We start from the raw sequence: 15,678 nt of genomic DNA on the forward strand, positions 1-15,678 counted from the left end.
AAAGTTAATATCTTCTTTCTTGATCATGTGCTTCCTTTGTTTAATTCTTCCTTTGAATTATGGCAGCATTCTTGAATTAGGTTATGGGAAGGAGATAGAACAGATAATTAAGCTTCTAGGTTCAGGGCAAAACGAGGAAGGAGAGGAGGAGGATGATATTGTTCCTAAAGGAGTTCAGAAGCAGAACTTGTTATTGTCAGCAACATTGAATGAAAAAGTTAACGACCTTGCAAAGCTTAGTTTGGATGATCCGGTAATGATTGGTCTTGACAACAGCAAATTGCAACAAAATCTATCTGTAGAGTCCCCTGCCTCTCCTGACTCTGATGCGGATGATATGGTAATTCATGTAAACAAATCCGTAAACCCTTCATCTGAGGACTATGGCATACCTTCACAGCTAGTGCAGAAATATGTTAGAGGTACAATTATCTCCACTCGAATCTCTTTATATTGTTCTGTGCTTTTAGTTTGATACAATTATCTATTATATGCAGTGCCATGTGGTGCAAGGCTTGTGGCACTTCTTTCTGTTCTCAAGAACCTTTTTGAAAGAGAAGCTTCTCAAAAGGTAAATGTCAAGCAAGCTCCTATCCGGAGTTCCTGTCATATCTGTTTGTTTTTAAATACTTGGTTGATTGAGGTTTTGTGCGTTCTTCCAGGTAGTCGTATTTTTTTCGACACGTGATGCTGTAGATTTTCATTACTCACTTCTGAGTGAATTCCAATGGCCACCTAATTCTGAGAAAGAAGAGGAGGGGACTAAACAGTTGTTTCTTAAGTGCAAAACGTTTCGGTTACATGGAAGTATGGAGCAGGATGATAGAAGATCTGCGTTTGCGACCTTTAAAACAGAGAAACAGGCTCTTCTCTTGAGTACAGATGTTGCTGCTAGAGGCTTGGATTTCCCAAAAGTAAGATGTATTATACAATATGACTGTCCCGGAGAAGCTACCGAGTATGTGCATAGGTAAATTCTGGAATCCCACAAAGCACTTGACGTTTCTACCTTAATATATATAGTACCTTGAATTTTCTGAGCTTGTGTGTTTATGTTATGATTCATGGTTGCAGAGTGGGAAGAACAGCTCGTATTGGTGAAAAAGGAGAAGCTTTGTTATTTCTACAGCCGATTGAAATAGACTATCTTAAGGAGCTTAAGAAACATGGTGCATCACTTACAGAGTACCCTCTTCTTAAAGTACTTGATAAATTTCCCATACCCGGCAATATGCCCCGAATCAAAAAAGTCATATCCCTGGAATCACATCCGTGGGTCATATCACTGCAGAGAGCTCTTGAATCCGTTACTTACGCCGAGGTACGTTTCTCTTGAGTGTGTTCCCTCTCGCTGTGATTGATTTATACTATGGTGGTAAAAACCTCTCCTTTTTTGTGGCTGTTTGATTGACAGCCAAAGATGAAGAACATGGCGAAGAATGCATTTGTCTCTTGGGTTAGGGGATATGCAGCTCACAAGGGAGAGCTCAAAAGCATTTTTGTGGTGAAGAAGCTTCACTTGGGTCATGTCGCCAAGAGCTTTGCTCTGAGAGAGCAACCGTCTTTAGTTGGGAAATCACATCATAAGGAATCGATGAAGAGGAAGAGAGATGAACGCCAAAGAGGGCAACAAGGTAAGAAGAGAAAGAAGATGAGTGGCAGTGGCAGTAGCGGTAGAAGTACACAAAAAAACTAGATAAATATCGGTTTTGCCACCATAACCATTGCATAAAGTTTTTTGTAATGAATGAGCTGTTTTGTTCATCGAAATTTTTGTACTATTATTTAAGAAGTTTAAAACTTCAACCATGTTTTTGTTGACATTATTACTTTGTATTAACCAGAAAGCTAAAGATTCACAATAAATGCTTAACGAGGAAATTGACAACACATAAAACAAAAATGCTTACCAGAGGTTTTTAAGCAAGTCAAATTGTTTTTTGGGGTAAGCTATAAAAACTCTAGATTTGCTAATTTTTTCAAATGGGGCATCAAAATTGTTTTTGATAAATTAAAAACCAAAAAACTATTTGAGAATCTACAAATAAAATAAAAGGCCTTTTTACTACATAATTATTAGATAATTAATATTTTGGGGTAAGCTATAAAAACTCTAGATTTGCTAGTTTTTAAAATGGCCCATTTTAAATGGGTAACAAAATTGTTTTTGAGAATTAAAAACCAAAAAATTATTAGAGAATCTACAAATAAAATAAAAGGCCTTTTTACTGCGATGGACTGACCAAGGTTCTTGATCTCAGCAAATCACCGCGTTTGAAAACATTAGTAGTTTATAACGACAATTACTGGCCGGGGCCAACTAAGATTGTGGCACCACATATCTGCTGTCTCGGACTGAGAACCTCTCCGTTACTATGCCATTTAGTTGATGTCTTATCTTTAACCGAAGCTAACGTAGAGATTAGCTGTATCTCAGAAGAGGACATACCGAACGCTGATTATCTTCACATCATGGCGCTAGAGATGCTAGACAAGTATCAGAACGTAGAGACGCTTTCTTTTGGGGACAACTTTCTTAAGGTATGTTATTTGCACTCTCTCTAATAAGACATGGCACTATGGCAGCCCTATTTTCTTCTTGAGATGTGTGTGTGTGTGTGTGTGTGTTTTTTTTTTTTTTTATATATTCACTATTTTGCTTATTCTTTTTGTTAGATTTTATCGCTTGCCGAGCTCCGTGGTAGTCTTTTCCCAAAATTCAAGGTTAAAGCTTTAACGATTGAGACAACGGTCTCTCATTATATAATTCCTGGTATAGTAAGGTTGCTCCAAAACTCTCCTGAACTCAAGAAGCTAACCTTTGTAGACACAGGGGATCATAAGTTCATACCGGTATATAGATTTTCCCTAAACCTCTTTTTATTTTTGCTCTTTACCATTCTAACTATTGCCAACGACCTTGAATAATTCAAGAACCAGGTCCTTTCACTTGGGTTTGTAGAATTCGAGATTACTGACACTCTTTGGATAACGAGTTATTTTTTCTGCTGTATATACAGGACACCTATATTGACGAAAACTTGCTTTCTCATGGCTTGAATCCGGATCAATACTGGAGCTCGGAAGCGAGAGTCTTCAAATATACTACTCCCCCCTGGAGTTTAGAGGCACAGGCTGTGGTTTCGTTTATAGAGCTTGTGCTTAAAACCACAAAGACATTAGAGAAGATGGTCATAAGGTTCGAACCTTTTTATCTTATGTCAAAAGGTTTTGTGCAAGAGTTTCTTGAAATGGTTCAAGTGCTTACTCGAAACAACAAATGTCTCCATTGTGATCTCAAAAACCAGATGCCGATTCAAAATGTAAAAAGCTTTTCTTTAATTTGTAAGAAACTTGATCAAATCTGTGTACCCATGCACCATTTTTCATTTTGCATAAGTTTTGTATTCGACTGAACTGGCCTGTGTGATATTGACAAACCAGAGTTGTATTACGAAATGTTCGACTGTGACTAATTATATTGGCTCTTTAAACATGTTAATATTTGCTGAAAATATATATATATATATATATATATATATATATATATACCATTAGGCCATGAATGTTTGTAGTGGTTTTTGGTTCTTGAGTTTTTTTTTTGGCTTTTCATTTTGGTGGATTTGATGTAAATTTTAGTTTTTGGTTTTAATTTTACAAACAAAGGAAAAAATATACTCCCTATGTTTCATAAATAATGTCATTTTGACACTATTTTCTTGTTACAAAAAAATAATGTCATTTTATGTTTTCAATGCAGTTTAAAAGATTAAATTCTCTTTTTATCTCTATAATTTGAGTTAACTAATTAGAAAAAGAAAAATTTTAGTGTATTTATAAAAATTAAAATAGAAATTATATAATTTTCTTAATTTGTGTGCATTATGTCAAAATGACACTCTTTGTGACATATGTAATGTATGAAAATAAAAATAGACCCAATGACAGATTTTTTTCAAAAAAAATAATTCAATCAATAGTTGGTAGAAATTATGAAAATCTATTTATAGGAAACTATTTGTGAAAACTCATGAATACAAAAAAAAACAAAAAAGAAGTTGTATAATTAATTAAATAGGTATCTCATACTAAACCCTAATATTTTTTTTTTTTGTTTTCATCCATTGATAAATTAATATGACGGACGAAGGCCGAGGCGGTGACGACGATGCCACTGCCACCGCCGATGAAAGAAGTTTCAGCCACAACCTCGGCAAAACCAAAGAGTCAGGAGATTCATGTGAGGGTGTAATAGTAGACTCAATCAGCTCTATGCTAGATGAGATCCTCCAACATATCCTCTCCTTGATGCCGACCAGATCTGCCATCAGGACTTCCGTCTTGTCCAAACGATGGAGGCATGTATGGTCCGGTACACCTTCTCTCTACTTCCATAAAGACGACAGACCTGATGCTAATTCGATAAACGAAACCCTAGCTCGCTATAAAGCTCCTAAGATGATGAGTTTCCGTATCTTGTTGAACAAGGTTGATGATCTTGCTAACATGGACGGTTGGATCAAGTTCGCTTTTTCTAGAAACGTTGAGAAACTGCTGCTGTATTTAGAGCGGGATGGCTATAACTTCCCTGAATTCTTCTACGTCAACTCCTCTGTCAAGCAACTCTCTATTTATTCAGTCTGTTCTTCTAAAATGATACCCGAATGCTCTGTAGCGTGGACATCCCTGAAGAAGCTGTCATTGAGTCGTTGCAACCTCTCTGATGAATCCATTGCTAATATAGTATCTGGTTGTCCCATTCTCGGATCTTTAATATTGGATTTTTGCAAGGAAGTGAAAATTCTTGATCTCAGCAGATCACCGCGTCTGAGAACATTAGCAATTTATAACGACAGTTGTACTCCGGGGCCAACGAAGATTGTGGCACCACATATCCATCGTCTCAGATTGAGAACCTCTCCGTTACTATGTGATTTAGTTGATGTCTTGTCTTTGACCGAAGCTAAACTAGACATTAGCTATAAATCCCAACGTGATAAACTGAATGCTGATTTGCTTCATATTATGGTGATAGAGATGCTAGAGAAGTGTTGTCAGAATGTAGAGAAGCTTACTTTTGGGGAAAGCTATCTTAAGGTATGTTCTCGGTTGTGGAGTAGTCTATGTGCACTCTCTAAGACATGGCAGCCCCAATTTTTCTTCTTGAGATATATATATGTACTTTAGTATTAACTATTTGGTGTTGTGTTTCTTGCTTGTTAGATGTTATCTCTTGCCGAGCTCCGTGGTGTTCTTTTTCCAAAATTCATTAAGGCTAAAGCTATAACGCTTGAGACACCGATCTCTCACTATGTAATTCCTGGTATAGTAAGGATACTACAAAACTCTCCTGAACTAAAAATGCTAACGGTGACACACACAAAGATATGATGGCTTCATACCGGTATATATATTTTCATTCACAATTCTACTAACTGCTGCCCAACATTGAGTTTGTAGAATTTGAGATTAGTTTGGATAATGAAAACTTTTATCTCATGTACAGGGCATCTATATTGACAATAACTTGCGTTCTCATGGCTTGAATTCGGATCAATGCTGGAGCTCTGAAGCAATAGACTTAAAACACTTTGGCCACTTGAGAGCAAACGCTTTTCGTTTATAGAACTTGTGCTTAAAACCTCAAAGACGTTAAAGAAGATGGCCATACATTTGGAAACTTATTATAAAGCAAATGGTGTTATGAAGCAGTTGCTTGAGATGGTTCCAGTGCTTACTCGAAACAACAATGTCTCCATCATCATCGGCTAAACAAATCAGATGTGGCCGATTCAAAATTGTAAACTTTTCTTTAATTTTGTAATAAACTTGATCAAATCTGTTTAGTGTATAACCACCATGTTTCATTTGCATAAGTTATCCCAAAAAAAGTTCGAAACTTTAGAACATATGTTTTTGTTAAAGAATATAACTTTTATTAACGAGACATAACGACGACGATGCTGATATGCGTTTCAAGCTTCACGACGTTCAAGTTCGTCGGGGACTTTCTTGTTTAGCTGATTCTCACGTTTCTCCGGCTTGGGTTGGTTCTGGAATCAGAGCTCTAACTCAGAGAGGAGAGTATCTACAAGCTCTGCATTTGTATACTAAGCATGATGGCTCTTCTCCCTTGTGGACTTCCGTTTTCACATTCCCTTCTCTTCTCAAAGCTTGCTCTTTTCTCACGAATCTCAGCTATGGCAAAACAATTCATGCTTCGGTCACTGTTTTGGGTTGGCGTTACAATCCTTTCATTGCAACTTCGCTTGTTAATATGTATGTGAAATGTGGTTCTTTAGATTATGCCGTCCAAGTGTTCGACGGTTGGTCTCATAGTGGAGTTTATACTTCGGATGTCACTGTTTGGAACTCTATGATTGATGGGTACTTCAAATTTCGAAGATTTAAGGAAGGGGTTGAGTGTTTTAGTCGAATGCTGGTGTTGGGTGTAAGACCTGATGCTTTCTCCTTGTCCACTGTTGTGAGTGTTTTGTGTAAAGAAGGAAACTTTAGGCGGGAAGAAGGGAAACAGATTCATGGGTATATGTTGAGGAATTCGTTAGATGGTGATTCTTTCTTGAAAACTGCTTTGATTGATATGTATTTCAAGTTTGGTTTACCGACAGATGCGTGGCGTGTTTTTGTGGAGGTTGAGGATAAATCGAATGTTGTACTGTGGAATGTGATGATTGCTGGGTTTGGTAGTAGTGGGATCTGTGAGTCTAGCTTGGAGTTGTATATACTTGCAAAGAGTAACAGTGTCAAGCTTGTTTCCACTTCATTTACTGGGGCTCTTGGTGCGTGTAGTCGAAGTGAGAATTCTGGTTTTGGCAGGCAGATCCATTGCGACGTTGTGAAGATGGGATTTGACAATGACCCGTATGTTTCTACTTCTCTACTGTCAATGTATTCCAAATGTGGTATGATTGGTGAGGGAGAAACTGTCTTCAGTTGCGTTATAGATCAAAGACTTGAAATATGGAACGCGATGATTGCAGCTTATGTAGAGAATGAGTATGGGTACTCTGCATTGGAGTTGTACGGTTTCATGAGGCAGAAAAGTGTCTTGCCTGATTCTTTTACCTTGTCGAATGTTATATCCTGTTGCAGCATGTTGGGATTGTATGACTATGGCAAATCAGTCCACACAGAACTGTTTAAGAGACCGATACAAAGTACACCTACAATAGAGAGTGCTCTGCTCACTTTGTATTCCAAATGTGGATGTGATAATGATGCTTATTTAGTCTTCAAATCAATGGAAGGGAAAGATCTAGTTGCATGGGGCTCCCTGATCTCAGGACTTTGCAAGAATGGGAAATTCAAAGAGGCTCTGGAAGTTTTCGGGTCCATGAAAGATGAAGATGATAACTTGAAACCTGATTCTGATGTTATGACCAGTGTTATAAACGCATGCGCCGGATTAGAGGCTCTCAGGTGTGGCCTTCAATATCATGGTGGCATGATTAAAACTGGACTAGTGCTGAATGTTTTCGTTGGCAGCTCCCTTATTGATCTGTATTCAAAGTGTGGCTTACCAGAAATGGCTCTCAAAGTTTTTACTAGCATGAGACCGGATAACATTGTAGCCTGGAATTCAATGATATCTTGCTACAGCCGAAACAACCTTCCAGAACTATCGATAGAACTTTTCAATCTGATGCTCAATCAAGGTGTCTTACCAGATTCATTATCCGTCACAAGTGTCCTTGTAGCAATCTCATCAACTGCAAGCTTGCTTAGTGGAAAAAGTCTACATGGTTATACATTACGACGCAATATTACTTCAGATTCTCACCTGAAAAACGCTTTGATTGATATGTACATTAAGTGCGGGTTTTCAAAGTATGCAGAGAATATCTTTAAGAAAATGCTCCATAAGAGTGTGATCACTTGGAACCTAATGATATATGGATATGGATCCCATGGAGATTGTTTTAGAGCATTGAGTCTTTTTGACGAGATGAAGAAGGCAGGAGAATCGCCCAATGATGTAACATTCTTGTCTCTGATTTCAGCCTGCAATCATTCCGGTTTGGTGCAGGAAGGCAAAAACATTTTTGAGATCATGAAACATGACTATGGAATCGAACCAAACATTGAACATTATGCAAATATGGTGGATCTTCTAGGACGGGCGGGTCACCTGGAAGAAGCTTACAGTTTCATAAAAGGAATACCTATTGAACCAGACAGTAGCATGTGGCAGTGCCTCTTATCTGCTTCAAGAACTCATCATAATGTGGAACTTGGGATATTGTCTGCTGAGAAGTTGTTGAGAATGGAACCGGAAAGAGGCAGTACCTATGTTCAGTTAATCAATCTTTACATGGAAGCAGGATTGAAGGACGAAGCAGCAAAGTTGTTGGGTGAGATGAAGGAGAAAGGCTTGCAGAAAAAACCTGGTTGCAGTTCGATAGATGTTAGCAATAGAACTTATGTTTTCTTTTCAGGAGGTTCATCTTCTCCAATACAAGCTGAGGTCTTCAACGTATTGAATTGGTTGAAGAGTAATATGTTGGATGAGAACAAGTCCACTTGAACAAGATAACATTCCGAATTGATAGTGTTTTTACATCACTTCTACTTCTCAGAAACTCGTAAGAAACACTCTTTTTGTAAGTGTAGAATATAAAATAGAGACACTCTTGGGGTTTAAAATGAATGATATTACAAATCAAATAATTCATTGGTTGCTTAGTTTGAACTCTCGAGTCACCTGGAGATGCTTTCAAAAAAATGTACATTGTATGCTGATTATCTTTCTTCCTTCCTCTAGTGTTTATCACATTCCAGATGAGGTTCGGTTAATGCGTTGGGCACCTAGTCTAGGAGCTGCTGGTTTAGCTCCTCGGCCACGACCAGAAGATAACGGTTTCGCTCTGGTGGTTGGTGGTGGAGCAGCAATGGCAGCCCATGGGTCTTCACCGTCAGACTGAACTGTCTTTTTCGAGTTCAACGGTCTTGAAGTAGTTGCAGGTGGGGGAGCAGCTATAGATCCCCACAAATCATCATCTTCTGTTTTCACAGCTGCTTTCGCCGCGGTTATCTTTGGTCTTGAGCTTGTAGCTATTAAGAGCGAGGAATAACACACAACCATATCAAATTTAGAAAGTTTAACAGAATGCGTTGAGGCAAACTGATTAAGCTAAAACTAAGTAAATACCTGCAGGTCTAGAGGACTGAGACACAGGTCGTTTTTGAGCTGCTTGAATGTTTGCGAGAGCTGGAGAAGGCTTTGGTTCATCCAGCGGTTCGAGATCCCAACCATCTTTGTCACTCTCATGACCTTCACTAATGCCATTCTCGGCATCTCCCCAACCATCTGTTGATGTTGGGGATGGTGGTGCCGGTGGATCTGTGAAGTCCGAGTTGGAACGTGTATGATGACTGGCTTTGACACTTGGCGCTTCCGTTGCTGAGGAAAAATTCCAAGAAACAAACAAAAAAGGAAATTATAGGAAAGTACTGGCAACTACACAGACTAGCCAAAAGAGCATATAAATCAACATCTTTTTTCCTTTAGTATTACCAGATTCAGCAGTTGCACAATTCAACAAGTTTTACAATCAGGATTGAGAGAAAATTAATGGCAAGTGATCTCAAGTGTACCTGTGGTTGCAACATTTGAGGCAGCAGCAACAGCTAGGGATGGTGCTGAAGAAGAAGAAGCAAGAGGCGCTTGTTCTAGTGGCTTACCCTTGAGAGTCAAAGAACTCATAGCCCATCTATAAAAGTAATTAAATTAGTCTAATTAATATACTTAACTCTTTGACCAATGTTAGTATAATTTGAATTGACTATACTCACCCAATCAGACCAGCAGTTTCAGGTATAGCTGAAGCTCCTCCGCTGGCTCCCGTCTCACCAGTGTTTGTCTATTAAAACCCCAAAAAAAATTCAGTTATCTTCCATCCTCTTCTAATACATAAGTATCTAAATATAAAAACAGCTTAAGGACAGAATTAGGTAGACATATTATTCCTACCTTCTCATAGTTCTGTTTCAGTATCTGAAGAAATTGTTCTACAGCCTGAAATGCCTTTGATCGGACATCACTATTAGGAAAACAAGAGAAAATGCTTTAGATTTTGTCGGACAAAAAGCTATTAGACAAAACAAGGATTGACATGCATATAAAGGAACCTGTCTTGATCAATGGTTAGCACAACGATATTCGGAAGAATCCTAGTTGCTATTTCAGTGTCGTCATAAGTAGTACTGGTGGCACATAATGCAACAATCCCTGCGTAAAGTAAAATCCAGTGAGATATAAGATGACACCAGGAAAGAGGATAACAACAGGAATATCCCAGACCCAGTTGATAAAGAAATGATTCATACAACCGAAACTGTAAGGTCCTGTTATACCAGGCATTCACATACCTGCACCTCGAGCGGGTGGAAATGTATCACGCAGTGCACGCACTGTAAAAGCATTAATCAAAACTCTTTTCCTTGTCTGCATCATTGTTTCATGATTAGGTAACAAGAAATCCCTTCACTGTAAAAGAAAAATAAAACGAAGCTTCTAGAGACTAACCCCTTCATTTAGGTAGGTGGCAATATTCCCAAGTAATATAGTGGTATTTGTTCTGATTGCAGGCTCTTCATCCACCTGAGAGGATAATATAAAATTTAAAGCACTAATACTGTGAAAGACGTAATTATCTGCAGCATGCATGACCTCTAGAATCAAAGGATTGCCATGAATAGAGGTACTGAAAGGCGGGAATATTTTACAGAAAAAATAAACAAATATGGTCCAGCTAATGTGGTTAATGGATGCAAACCTGTAGTTTGGAAAGGTATTTCAACAGTGATCCTGAAAGTGTACGCTGAGAAAGCTGCAACCACAAACGAAAAACAAGAAATTTATATCAGATGCAAATACAACTTAATTATGACAAAAGAAAATGTGAATGATAATAAAATTGTCGTTGAATGAGATGAAACAGTCAGCGACATTTACTATAGCAGCTTAAATGGGTTAGGAGCAGGTACCTTTGGAGCTAAAACGAGCATCGATTTAAGAGTCAGCTCTCGGAGAAAAGCAGATGTATCCGCAAATCCAGTAGCAACATGAGGGTATACCTAGTAAAAATGCAGCCCCTTGTTAATGATAAAAGAATGCAACTAGACGGTAGTATCGCCAGACATCCACAGTTGAACACCTTTCAGGACACAGAAGAGGAACTGATCTTACTTGTTCATCGACTATTTGCGAGGACATTGATTCTCCAAATTGATCAACATGTTGCAAAAGAGAAACTCTAATAGCTCGATCATTGGAAGCAAAAAGCTTGACTATTGTTGGTAGTACCTAAATCATAGAAGTAATACATTTAGAATATAAATGAAAGCTATACATACAGCAATGGAGTGATTAGAGCGTTTTAACATAAATATAGCATGACTGAACAACCTTCACACTGAAATCTTCAGTTGATAACCATGAACCCATCTTAAGTAAGGCAGTTAATGCGGGAGCAGCTGCTGAACCAAATTCAAGGGAAGAAGCTAATAAAGGAAGAAGCTGCATCAACCAAAAGGTTAAGTCAAACAGCAAAACACAAAACCTTTTAACTCAAAAGGCAAATGGTTGTCTTACTACCCAATAAAATTTAGATTCACACCTTCTTAAGCACGATCTCCCGAGGAAGCTGTTCAGCAACATTTGGGAGTTTGCGGAAGAAAGTATCTTTTTCGACGCTATCTTTCAAGTTAAGAATATCCATAAAATGTATGGTGTCCACCAGCTTATTTTGGAAATACTCTGCCAATTCAAGTATGTCCGACATAAGAATCAAGAGATAAGGGATGGTCAAAGATAACTATGAGAGATAATACAACATTATATAAAGAAACCCATACGGAAGGGCCAAAAGCAAAAATACAGAGAATAGAGAAACAATGAACTATTTAAGGTACAAAAACCAGACAGGAAATTACCGCCATTTTCTAGAAGCTTCGAGGTGTTTAATCTGCGAGAAGGCATGGAACTTAGGAGTCGCTGATAATCTGGAAGCAGAGACTGTGAGAAAAGAAACATTCAACTAAAATGAAAGCCAGCTCTCAGAAATCAAAGTCATACGAAATAAAAGCAACACATCAAAACTTTGGGGAAACATACAAAGCCTATTGACTTAAAAATCGCATCGCCAGTATAAGTTCCAAATACACGGGAGTTTCAGTTATCAAAAATACATGGAACTTAATCCATAAATATGAAAAAGCAAAGTAGAACCCATGTGTATGCACAAACCGATATTGAGGAACATAACATATAGTAAAGGGAAGAAAGGGATGAAAACAAAACCTTAGGAATGCCGACAGTATTACGCAGCTCCTCTGTTTTTCCCAGCTTGGAGCCCGAGAAGAGTTCGTAAATAAGACACCCTTAAAAATGAAGTAAAGGGCTTCAATGAAAGAATTGCACTCAAGTGGACAAAGGGTTGAGGGGCGTATAATCTCCATTGAAAATTAGCAAGGCATAAAAATTCAAAACTACTGTAGGGGGTTACCTAATCCCCACGAATCGATGGCCCATGGTGGAGATTTCCTAATAGCAACCCAATCAGACTTGACCATTTCCATTGGCTTGTACTGTGTTCCCACTAGCCATTCAAATGGCTGAAACAAGAAAAACAAGGTAGAAAGATGAAAAGGAAGCACTAACACTGACAGAGTATTCTCACCCTGGTCACATGAACAAGGTCTATGACACTATAAGGTACGTGTCATAAAATAGTGTTAAAGACAGATATGACAGCAGGTTTGGGTTCTAAGATTTCGAGGGAGGGACAAAACAGAATGAAATAAATGGCTTTAAAATTGACACGATTAACAAAGCATAACACCCAAATGAACTACAATCGTCAATGATGAGTACCAGCATAGGTCCACTTGCAGACTCATTGCTCCCATCAAACTCTGATAGAACATCAAAAGCATGGAGTTTCCAATCCAAAGTAGGTGTAACAACAACACTCGCCAGACAGACATTCCCATGCACCTGTTGAGACAGTAAAACTTTGACGTGAGGATTCAATGTATTCCATCACATGTTTAAAACGAAATCTAACTGACAAGAAAATCAAATAGCCACCGGTTATATTTTCTTATAGCTGAAATATGGTGTTGTATGCAAATACTTACAAGTTTGCAGTCATTGTTCAGAAAGCTCACAGCTTTACCTATCTGGTGTAGCCCCAGTGCAAAGTACTCATCCCTAAAAGGAAATATTCATGATTAAAAAAACGACAGGTGATCAAAATTTACCATGTCAAACATGATAATGGCTTTGCCACTGGGCATCTTATGTCTTTTCTGCCTAGATGTTCATAAGAAGAGTTCATACCTCTGGGTAGCTTTCAAGCCTAGCTCCTTTATCTTATCTGACAGTGGCATAACAGGCTCCGTGACTATATAGATCGTAACCTTGGAAGTAGAACCATCATGAGTTTCAACCTCAGTGCTGTGGAGAAATGAAAGTATATTTGGATGCCTCACCTGCAAAATGACAGAAAGATGTCAATGATAGTAACAAAAGGAGAAAGAAATCCACCTATGAATCAATTGAGCACATTTATATTTATGTAAAAATTGCTCGTGAAGATGTGACAAAATTAGATTTGTGCAGGTGTCAATTCAACAGGGGAATTCTTAACCAGGTACAAAAAAACTGATTATGTATATCGCAGTGACTTCATACTTCGGTTAGAGACAAGTAAAGGTACCCGTAAATCACTAGTTTGATGAAGTTGAGTTCCTAATACTTGAGAGTTTGAGTTCTTTAAAGATGTTATTAATTTATAAGAACTTACAGTACGAAGGCGCTTGACACCATTTCTTCCAGCAGCCAAATGACCATCTTGAGCATTGTTCCCAGAAAGAGCAAATATTGAAACTGGAGACCCATCATCCTAAAGAAACCAAAAGTACAGAAGATGAGATTGTATAACAACTTGAAGTATCATAGACCTTAGAGACTGAAGATGAGATTGTTCCCAGAAAGACCAAGTAGAAAAAGACATGAAGTTTATAAAACAAAGCCAAAATATCTCTACAGAAAGAGAGCCTGAGAGACTTGACCAAACAAAGCCGCAAAAACAATTAAAAGAGTCAAATTCACATAAGGTTACTATTATGAATGCAAATCTCAAAACTCAGCGTACTCACAAACTGGAAGAACCAAGAACAATATTGAATGGTACTTCTCAAACTACAGCTACTAAGCATAACGCTACATAGAAAAATCAATCTACTACAGGGGAGATACAAAAAAAAAAAACTATGCCTCTCGTTTGACATTAAAGCAACACTTAACAGCACAGAATTCAAATTCATACAACTAATCTGTAGCCTAGAGGCAGATTCGTAACATGTTATGATGAATTACAAACATCCGCACGTACAGAGAGAGAAGTGAGATTAGAGAAGCAACCTTGGAGGTACCACGAAAGTGACTCCATGAACCCCAAGCAGAAGGATAAGGATCACCGATGTTGTAAGGCAGATCCTTGAGTCCCGTACCAGATCCAGCCACCACTCCCTTTAAGAACTTAAACATGATTCCACTTTCTCAATCCAGCAATTGAACAACGTTTGTCGCTTTCAAACGGATCTATGCTTAATCAGAAGAACGACGGTGGAGCAAAACGGAATAATTGAAAAGCTCTGTTCTTATGATTCTTCTTCTTCTTCTTCCTCCTCAATCTGCATCTCCGGGAAGATGAGAATTTCGTAGATTTGTCTTTCTTTTTTTTTTTTGTTGGGCTTTTTAATTCGTCGGAATTATTATTATGATCGACCTGAACGTACTAACTCTATCGCCGTTTTTGTATTTTGCTTTTACAATTCGTGCTGTTTATATGCTTATAAGACGTCGTGGAGTTTGGATCTGCTGACGTTTATATTGTGGGCTGAATTCATAGTTTGTGGCCTTCTATTCTTGCCCAATGGTTTTCTCGTGCAAATTATACACCAACAATATGTATATATATGTGTGTTAAGGTAGTAGACTAGTAGTATAATGTTTAATCACATTTTTACTGTTTGTAAGGGGCTTATCATAGATTAAGATGACATAATTCAGATCCAAAGAAATTTCTATTAAGATTTTGTCAAGAAATTACTTACCAAACTTGCTTCAAAGCATTAGAAATTTCTTAAGTTATGTATGTGTTTCCACGACTCAACGTCAAGAAAAAAAGTTCAACAGTTTCAGGCTTTCAGCATTGAAAACCTTAAGTCTTCGTCTAGACTTCTAAGAAAATCTTGTAATGTTGAAATTTGAAAGAAAAGAAATAAAGTATTATAAAATTTGTCTTAAATCATTGAAGACCATGACTTATCAATGTTATTACCAGTTCCTCTGCCGTGTTAACAAAAAGACGAACCCACCCGACCGGGTCAATATGGGTTAATCACTATAGTTAGAACCTTTTGGTTAATACCATTTAGATTTTGCAAAACAAATATTTGTAGCATTTCTTGAAAAATACTATTTCGTTGTTCCCCAATGTGAAATAGCCTAAAAGCTAGGCCCTTGATTCTTGGACATATTTTATCTGCCGCCGGTTAAGAAAATTCCAAATTTAGCTAATTAACCCACCCCACAGAAAAAAAAAAAAAAAAAAAAAAAAAAAAAAAAAAAAAAAAAAAAAAAAAAAA

General features: G+C 37.7%; 5 protein-coding genes across 5 annotated transcripts in view; 4 read left to right on the plus strand and 1 right to left on the minus strand.

The window, feature by feature from the left end:
- The window catches only part of LOC104782555 (DEAD-box ATP-dependent RNA helicase 17-like), a 10,969-nt gene extending 9,109 nt beyond the window's left edge, over positions 1–1,860 (plus strand). Inside the window, exon 11 of the mRNA XM_019245006.1 lies at positions 1,635–1,860. Coding sequence (XP_019100551.1) covers positions 1,635–1,696 — 62 coding nt within the window. The 3' untranslated portion in view covers positions 1,697–1,860. The remainder of the gene's footprint in view (positions 1–1,634) is intronic.
- Positions 2,473–3,295, plus strand: LOC104784319 (putative F-box/LRR-repeat protein At3g18150). Its single transcript, XM_010509363.1, has 4 exons — positions 2,473–2,541; positions 2,677–2,853; positions 3,021–3,199; positions 3,262–3,295. Exons 1-4 carry the CDS (start codon positions 2,473–2,475, stop codon positions 3,293–3,295), a joined length of 459 nt encoding a protein of 152 aa, XP_010507665.1.
- LOC104784320 (F-box/LRR-repeat protein At3g03360-like) lies at positions 4,138–5,626 on the plus strand. Its single transcript, XM_010509364.1, has 3 exons — positions 4,138–5,097; positions 5,224–5,370; positions 5,507–5,626. The coding sequence occupies exons 1-3, from the start codon at positions 4,138–4,140 to the stop codon at positions 5,624–5,626; spliced, it is 1,227 nt and encodes a 408-aa protein (XP_010507666.1).
- On the plus strand, positions 5,918–8,566 carry LOC104784322 (pentatricopeptide repeat-containing protein At2g40720). Its single transcript, XM_010509365.2, has one exon. It carries the CDS (start codon positions 5,969–5,971, stop codon positions 8,543–8,545), a length of 2,577 nt encoding a protein of 858 aa, XP_010507667.1. The 5' UTR covers positions 5,918–5,968; the 3' UTR covers positions 8,546–8,566.
- LOC104782558 (N-terminal kinase-like protein) lies at positions 8,540–14,785 on the minus strand. The gene is made up of 21 exons (XM_010507522.2): positions 14,450–14,785; positions 13,830–13,928; positions 13,364–13,515; positions 13,162–13,234; positions 12,896–13,018; positions 12,528–12,636; positions 12,323–12,402; positions 11,956–12,037; positions 11,640–11,779; positions 11,429–11,539; positions 11,210–11,326; positions 11,008–11,097; positions 10,797–10,850; positions 10,547–10,621; positions 10,390–10,465; positions 10,150–10,249; positions 9,992–10,061; positions 9,814–9,881; positions 9,616–9,731; positions 9,170–9,421; positions 8,540–9,072 (listed from the first exon to the last, which is right to left on the minus strand). The coding sequence occupies exons 1-21, from the start codon at positions 14,573–14,575 to the stop codon at positions 8,789–8,791; spliced, it is 2,397 nt and encodes a 798-aa protein (XP_010505824.1). The 5' UTR covers positions 14,576–14,785; the 3' UTR covers positions 8,540–8,788.

The sequence above is a fragment of the Camelina sativa genome, chromosome 4 (genome assembly GCF_000633955.1).
Source record: "Camelina sativa cultivar DH55 chromosome 4, Cs, whole genome shotgun sequence".
Lineage (NCBI taxonomy): Eukaryota > Viridiplantae > Streptophyta > Magnoliopsida > Brassicales > Brassicaceae > Camelina > Camelina sativa.

Coding starts and splice junctions, on each gene's coding strand:
- LOC104784322 (XM_010509365.2), top strand. CDS start 5,969: ATGCGTTTCAAGCTTCACGACGTTCAAGTTCGTCGGGGACTTTCTTGT.
- LOC104782558 (XM_010507522.2), bottom strand. CDS start 14,575: ATGTTTAAGTTCTTAAAGGGAGTGGTGGCTGGATCTGGTACGGGACTC. Junction 13,019..13,161: donor TGAACAATGACTGCAAACTT/GTAAGTATTTGC, acceptor CTGTCTCAACAG/GTGCATGGGAATGTCTGTCT. Junction 10,466..10,546: donor CCACCTACCTAAATGAAGGG/GTTAGTCTCTAG, acceptor ACAATGATGCAG/ACAAGGAAAAGAGTTTTGAT.
- LOC104784319 (XM_010509363.1), top strand. CDS start 2,473: ATGGCGCTAGAGATGCTAGACAAGTATCAGAACGTAGAGACGCTTTCT. Junction 2,542..2,676: donor TTGGGGACAACTTTCTTAAG/GTATGTTATTTG, acceptor TCTTTTTGTTAG/ATTTTATCGCTTGCCGAGCT. Junction 2,854..3,020: donor GGGATCATAAGTTCATACCG/GTATATAGATTT, acceptor CTGTATATACAG/GACACCTATATTGACGAAAA.
- LOC104784320 (XM_010509364.1), top strand. CDS start 4,138: ATGACGGACGAAGGCCGAGGCGGTGACGACGATGCCACTGCCACCGCC. Junction 5,098..5,223: donor TTGGGGAAAGCTATCTTAAG/GTATGTTCTCGG, acceptor CTTGCTTGTTAG/ATGTTATCTCTTGCCGAGCT. Junction 5,371..5,506: donor CTGAACTAAAAATGCTAACG/GTGACACACACA, acceptor TCTCATGTACAG/GGCATCTATATTGACAATAA.